This window comes from Pseudophryne corroboree, chromosome 3, assembly GCF_028390025.1.
Source record: "Pseudophryne corroboree isolate aPseCor3 chromosome 3, aPseCor3.hap2, whole genome shotgun sequence".
NCBI lineage: Eukaryota > Metazoa > Chordata > Amphibia > Anura > Myobatrachidae > Pseudophryne > Pseudophryne corroboree.
The window spans coordinates 471,099,624-471,107,685 of NC_086446.1; the positions used below are offsets into that span (position 1 = coordinate 471,099,624).

An 8,062-nucleotide genomic window follows, 5' to 3' on the forward strand; every position below is an offset into this window, starting at 1 on the left:
TGCTACATCACTTATGTCAGGTTAATTTATTTGTTTAACTTTAAGATCCACATTTGGCCCTTTTATTTATAAGAAAAAAAAAATACGATTTGTTTGTTTTTTCTATGCTTTCTCCTCACAGGACCCAGTACTATTTTCAGGTACACTAAGAATGAACCTTGATCCATTTGACAAATATTCAGAGGATGAGCTCTGGAAAGCACTTGAGTTATCAAACTTGAAGAAGTTTGTGTCCAGTCAGCCTACAAAGCTGGACTATGAATGTTCAGAGGGTGGAGAAAATTTAAGGTATGAATATGACAGGTGTAAGATATGGTCAGCATTTTCGGTGGCAGTTATACTTACTGTAAGTCGTTAGTCCCATACTTGGATTCCATATCTTAGATTCACTTGCAGAGATATACGGTTTTCAATTTATGACTCAAAGTATTTTATAATGAATAATGTACATGTAGAACAAGCAGACAAAATAAATGACAAAAAGATAACTCATCCTATGTTTAAAACAATCATAAAGGACACAGGGGGAGATGTACTAAACCATGGAGAGTAATAACATGGTGAAAGATAGAGTACCAGCCAATCAGCTTTTAACTTCCATGTTACAGTCTACAGGCTGTTTTTAAAAAATGACAGGACCTGATTGGTTGTTAGATTATCTCTCTCCACTTTATTACTATCCAAAGCTTAATGCATCTGCCCCACAAACTGTAATCTGAAAAGGGAAATGTAGACTCTCATTCTCTAGTCTGCTAGTGGTGTACATGGCATAGCTAACAGTTAGAATAATGGGGCAGATGTATTAACCTGGAGAAGGCATAAGGAAGTGATAAACCAGTGATCTGTGCAAGGTGATAAAGGCACCAGCCAATCAGCTCCAATATGCAAATTGACAGTTAGGGGCTGACTGGCAGGTGCATTTATTACCTTGCCCTTATTACTGGTTTATCACTTCTTTACGCCTTCTCCGGGTTAATACATCTGTCCCATCGTTTGATATAGACTATTGTTTGAATTATTGCTAAAAGGTCTCATCACATTCCCCAAAAATAGAAAATGATATGATATACTTATGCTGCTGCAGCTTTTGTAAAATACCAATACTACCGAGTAAATGCTTCTGGCCATTATATACTAAGCAAATCTATTATCACTTACTACCATCCTTAGAAAATATTTGCTTTTTATGTCTCAGCGTTGGTCAGCGACAACTTGTGTGCTTGTCCCGGGCTCTCCTGCGCAAAACTCGCATCCTCATTCTGGATGAAGCTACAGCTGCCATTGATTTAGAAACTGATGATCTCATACAAATGACCATCAGGACACAATTTGAGGACTGTACAGTGCTTACCATTGCACATCGACTCAACACCATCATGGATTATACCAGGTATGTATCACATCTATGTTTTAATGTGGTTCTTAGTGGTGCAAAATATGTTTGTTATAGTTATAAATCCTTTTGAACCTGTCAATCTTAAACACTGTTGACCTTTCACATGTAACTTGTTGATCTGTTGACCTTTCACGTCGACCTGTTGATCATATCAACCTTTTGTACCTGTTGACCTAATGCATATCGACCATATGGGGTCGACCTACTGACTGTCGACTTATCACCTGGATACCATTATGTTTGTTGTTATTTACTTATTTAGAACATATATTTATACAGAATACATTAACAGTTATCTCTCCCAGTACATCATAGCCCGGTTCCAGAAGTAGGCAAATCATGTAATACAATTACACACATGATTATAATATGAAATGACTGATGGTGTAAAAATTCTTTGGTTGGGGGAGATTTAACACACCCTTATACATTGTTCCAGTCATGCTTAATTACCAGTTTATTTAGGCACAAGTAGCAGGTTTCTGGTGCTGGATCTAAGGTGATAAGTGGTTTGTGCTCCAGGACTGAGCAATCTGGAAAGATAATTGAGCAATTTATCTAAAACAAATGTTTGATGGTTTGACACGCAAAAGTAACATTTTTACGGGACTTCAGGGACAACTATGGTCTGGTATGGCATTGCAATGGTGGCTTCTGTAGGTACCTTACAAAACAGAAAGGAAGATTTATAGTAAAGTGTATCTAATGTGCCAAGGAGAGCTACTGTGCCATAAAATACATCACCATAGTCTGTGATTGGCATTAGCTGTCATTACACATTATGCAACACATTACTCCCAAATTCACATTATGACATTAGTGCCCCAGTTCATATTATGCTACATTAGAGTGCCCCCTGTTCCAGTGGCGTAACTAGAAAATTTTCTCCCCTAAGCCAAAAATTTCCTTTCCCCCGCCCCCCCCGCCCCCCTCATAATTGGCACTATCAAAGTGAAGAATTTGCGCGCACGCCAAAGAAGGGGTGTGGCTTCATTAAAATGGGTGTGGCTTCGCTGAAAGTGATGTGGCGGTTGCAGGAAAAGACTACCTTGTACCCCAGTTTTGCAACCTGCACGCCGAGACATAGGTGACCACAGGAAAAAAATATAATCCTGATTCATGCCCCTTAAATTATTTGTCATTATTCCTCCATATAGTAATGCCCCTTACACATTACGCCACACACTGCAATGGCCCTTAGACATTATGCCACACACCGTAATGCCTGTGACACATTATGTCACACCGCAATGCCCCTTTATAAATTATGCCACACACTGCAGTGTCCCTGAGACATTATACCACACACCGTCATGCCTGTGACACATTATGCCACACACCGCAATGCTCGTTATACATTATACCACAAACTGCAATGCCCCTAAGACATTATGCCACACACTGCAATGGCACTTAGACATTATGCCACACACTGTAATGCCTGTGACACATTATGCCACACCGCAATGCCCGTTATAAATTATGCCACACACTGCAGTATTCCTGACACATTATACCACACACCATCATGCCTGTGACACATTATGCCACACACCGCAATGCCCGTTATAGATTATACCACAAACTGCAAAGCCCCTAAGATATTATGCCACACACTGCAACGGTCCTTAGATGTTATACCACACACCGTAATGCCTGTGACACATTATGCCACACCGCAATGCCCGTTATAAATTATGCCACACACTGCCATGTCCCTGAGACATTATACCACACACCGTCATGCATGTGACACATTATGCCACACACGGCAATGCCGTTTTACATTATGCCACACACTGCAATGCCCCTAAGACATTATGCCACATACAATGCCCGTGATACAGTATACCACACACCGTCATGCCTGTGACACATTATGACACACCGCAATGCCCAGTATACATTATACCACATAGCACAATGTCCGTGATACATTGTGCCACACACCGCAATGCCCGTTACATAGTATGCCACACACTGCAATGCCCATTACACATTAAGCCCTGCAGTAAGGCTTCTAATAACTTTTAAATTACCTGATTGTTGCCAAGGGTTTTATGATCTTGGTTCCATGCATGGTGCCAGGGGTTTTCATGCTCAGGGTGTCATGCTTGTTGCCAGGGGTTTCATGCGCTGGGTTTTATGCTCGTTGCCAGAGGTTTCATGCGCTGGGTGTCAAGCTCGTTGCCAGGGGTAATGCTTGTTGCCAGGGATTTCATGCACTGGGTGTCATGGGGAGTAATGCTGCCCAAACCGCTCCCCGAGGTATAGTGTGCCGCAGGCACCGCTGCCCGATCCCCCGTTGCTGCTGCCCCTGCTTCTCCACTCCAGTGGTAAACGCAGGATTTAGCGAGGGGGGTTTCCGTGGGTGTGTATGTATATGTGCATGTATGTGTAATATACGTGTGTACATATATATATATATATATATATATATATATATATACACACACAGTGGTCGAACTGGAATTTTGAAGTGGGGGTATGCAAAAGTCAAGGACGTAATTATGCATGCCCAAGGCGCGCGCACTCCAGAAAGGGGGCGTGGTCACCAAAAAGGGGTGTGGTCACCCAAAGGGGCGTGTCCAGTGTAGTAGAGCCCCTGATACTATCTAGTACTGGTGCCCCTTTCACCTTATAGCACACGGTACGAGCTGAAATTCACATTATAGCACACGGTACGAGCCGAAACTCATATTGTAGCACACTGAATGAGCCGAAACTCACATTGTAGCACACTGAATGAGCCAAAATTCACATTGTAGCACACTGAATGAGCCGAAATTCACATTGTAGGACACTGAATGAGCCGAAATTCACATTGTAGCACACTGAATGAGCTGAAATTGTGACAGCAGGGACAGCCAGAGTGACGACAGGGTGAGAGAGAGTGACGAGAGGGAGAGAGATAGTGATGACAAGGAGAGAGAGAGAGTGACGACAGGGAGAAAGAGCGACGACAGGGAGAGAGAGACGACAGTGACGACAGGGAGAGAGAGTGACAACAGTGAGAGAGTGACGACAGTGACGACGGAGAGAGAGTGACGACAGGGAGAGAGAGTGACAGGGAGAGAGAGTGACGACAGGGAGAGAGAGTGACGATAGTGACGACAGGGAGAGAGAGTGACGACAGGGAGAGAGAGTGACGACAGGGAGAGAGAGTGACGACAGTGACGACAGGGAGAGAGAGTGACAACAGGGAGAGAGAGTGACAACAGGGAGAGAGAGTGACGACAGTGACGACGGAGAGAGTGACGACAGGGAGAGAGAGTGACGACAGTGATGACAGGGAGAGAGAGTGACGACAGGGAGAGAGGTGACAGCAGGGGAACATTACCTCATTTGTTGCTGGTGGCTGGCAGCGGTGAGCTGCTGGCGGTGGCTGGCAGCGAGCAGCGTGCGGTGAGTAGCGGACGGCTGGTGGTGAGCGGCGTGCGGCGGCAGGTGGCTGTAAGCTAATACAGCACTCTACACAGCCGCCGGCCACCGCGCAGGGACGGGGAGCACAATGTGCAGCAGGATGGCCACTTATATATATATATATATATATATATATAAATAGCGTGTAGGACCGGCACTCACCTCTCTTAAAAAGACTTGTGGTTCACCTTGACAAAGGGGCGGGTGTGCCCCGAAACGTTGGCCTTAACATGTTTTAACATGGATTAAAAACTTTCAAATTTTTTCACTTATTGAAATCTCTGAGTGCCGCTGCTTGTTAGATGAGTTTGGAGTATATATATATATATATATATATATATATATATACACACATACATACATACATACATACATACATACATACATACATACTTATATACCACATTAAAATATACATACACAAACAAACGCGGGATCCGGACTGAAAGTCGACAGTAACTAGGTCGACAATGTCTAGGTCGACCACTATTGGTCGACAGTAACTAGGTCGACAGGGTGTCTAGGTCGACAGGGTCTTTAGGTCGACATGTTCTAGGTTAAAAGTCAAAAGGTCGACATGAGTTTCACAATTTTTTTCTTTTTTTGAACCTTTTCATACTTAACGATCCACGTGGACTACGATTGGAACGGTAATCTGTGCCGAGCGAAGCGGTAGCGGAGCGAAGGCACCATGCCCGAAGCATGGCGAGCGAAGCGAGCCATGCGAGGGGACGCGGTGCACTATTTGGGGTTCCCGGTCACTCTACGAAGAAAATGACACCAAAACAACATTAAAAACTCATGTCGACCTTTTGACCTGTCGACCTAGAACATGTCGACCTAAAGACCCTGTCGACCTAGACACCCTGTCGACCTAGTTACTGTCGACCAATAGTGGTCGACCTAGACATTGTCGACCTAGTTACTGTCGACTTTCAATACCACACCCAACAAACGCACACATATACACAAGTACATATCCATAAATACATACGTACTGTACATACACCAGTTCACAAACACACAGGCATACTGTACATACAAACATACAAATACACACATAAACACTGGCTGCAAACTTACATGATCCATCAGGGCCTGGGAGCAGAAGGATGGCAGAGTGAGGACGGAGCGGAGGGAGCTGCTGTTGCTGAGCATGCGCAGCCAGCAGTACCCCTGGCACATTCTGTAAGCAGAGAGCTCCACAGCTCTCTCTTGCTGCTTCAGCTCCTCGGTCGCAGCTTTTGCTGAGACGGAGACAAAGCTGTCTCCGTCTCAAAATAGAAATCTCGGCTTATCGGGGAGGGGGGGGTTCCAGGTACTCGGAAACCCCCCCTGCGTGCGCCACTGCCCACGGGTCTCGGCACCTCCTAGACGCTAGAGGTCAAGTATGACCTCTAGCATGTTTCCTCCATGGCGACGGCCATCTTGGAAGGAACATTTAGCAGATTGACTTGCGGACGACTAGTCCGCATGTCAATCTGCTCTGAATCAATGGCGGCACCCCTGCGCCTCCAAGTCTCCGCAGTGGCTGCGGGGGCAGTAGTTACGCCACTGCCCTGTTCATTTTATGCCACGCTATGTAGCCTCCAGTTTCTTATTATACTACATTGCAGTGCCCCTGTTTGTAATATGCCACACTCTAAAGCCTCCACTTAATATTGTGCCACATTACAGTGCCCCCTTACCATTATAACTGCAACTACACACACCTCTCAATGAAAATGGAATCTCACCCCATTCAGGCTGAGAACGGGTCAGACCCAATTGATTAGCAGGCAAATCTGAGAAATTGGTGTGCAACTATATAACCTGGGTCCGAGGCCCACTAAACCTCTTGGCCCCATAGCAATGGCACTCTTTGCACCCACTATATCTACGGCCATGTGTGTCCCTGATTAAGGGATATTATAGCATCTATAATGTTATTCGTCCTCCAGCTAATATACTGTACTGTAGCTGTATTTCTTCAAATAGCACATTAATTACTAACAATTTTAATTTCTTTGGGCATCTTTTATAAGAAACCCCAAACTAGGAATGCCGTAATCTCAATACTTGGTCAGATTTAGACTGTCACTATGAAAATTGAGTGCATATTGTTATGGGGGGTACTCATGGAGCGATAATCTAAGCAATCTGACTAGATTGCTTAGATTTTAAGCATGATCGCTCCATGTGTACCCCCTACAGCGATAGCGATGCGCAGCCCCACGCATCGCTATCGCTGGTGCTAGATTGGCCTGCATGCAGGCTCAATCTAGCAGGTCGCTCATTTCACCCGCTGGGTGAAATGAGCACCCCCCCCCCCACACACACACACACATACACGCTCAGCACACATCGCGCTGTGCTGAGCGGGGGGAGAGATGTGTGCTGAGCGGTTCGCTCAGCACACATCTTTCCCTAGATCTGCCCGTGAATACAGGCCTTTAGTCTGTGTTTTTTACTCTCCCTTTGCACTTTATATTTACTTTAAAGGATTCTCCAATTAAAATAGTAAAACAATGATTGATTTAATTATTTAATGTTTTGTTTTCTGTTACTCCATCTATTATTTTCCTCTGTTTCAGAGTTCTCGTTCTTGACAAAGGACAAATAGCTGAATTTGATACGCCAAGCAATCTCATAGCATCAAGAGGAATATTTTACGGAATGGCAAAGGATGCCGGTTTAGCTTAAAAAAATATATTATTAGATATTTTTTATTATATTACAGAGTGCCTTATGTACAACTCCACAATGTACAGAAAAACTGAAAGTACAGTACGATTTATTTTTTTTTGTAACACATTGTACATTCCAACTGTATTCCAAGCTCTAAATATTTTATATGGCGTATTTTTTTTATTTACAGAAAACACTTTTTTAAACTTTTTTTGGTATTTTGATCATTGCAAATTTGAAAAGCTATGTCTATTTAAATATGGTACACAATCCTGTACATCTACAGATCCACTTACAAAAGACCAAATAAATTATTTTCACTTTTTTTTACCTTTTGTTGTCTTCAATTGTTTTGACTGTGTAACTGCAAAATACAATAAGACAGAAACACTTTTTCATTTCTGTGACAAAGGGCGGGATGCACCAAGGCTAAATATTCAGCCAAACCTCCAAAAATGCTGCTTTCGGAGCTTTGTACGCTTACCGCATATGCATCAACCCCCGAATGCGATAGGTTCCAGGGTTTGGATGCGTTGGGCAATGCCATTTTGTAATGGATCCAATTTAGTAATAATA

The 8,062-nt window shown here is 43.6% G+C and overlaps 1 protein-coding gene across 1 annotated transcript in view; it reads left to right on the forward strand.

Moving 5' to 3' along the window:
- The window catches only part of ABCC3 (ATP binding cassette subfamily C member 3), a 232,168-nt gene extending 224,352 nt beyond the window's left edge, over positions 1 to 7,816 (forward strand). Inside the window, exons 29-31 of the mRNA XM_063960771.1 lie at positions 122 to 288; positions 1,196 to 1,390; positions 7,393 to 7,816. Coding sequence (XP_063816841.1) covers positions 122 to 288; positions 1,196 to 1,390; positions 7,393 to 7,501 — 471 coding nt within the window. The 3' untranslated portion in view covers positions 7,502 to 7,816. The remainder of the gene's footprint in view (positions 1 to 121; positions 289 to 1,195; positions 1,391 to 7,392) is intronic.
- The last annotated feature ends 246 nt before the right edge of the window (positions 7,817 to 8,062 follow it).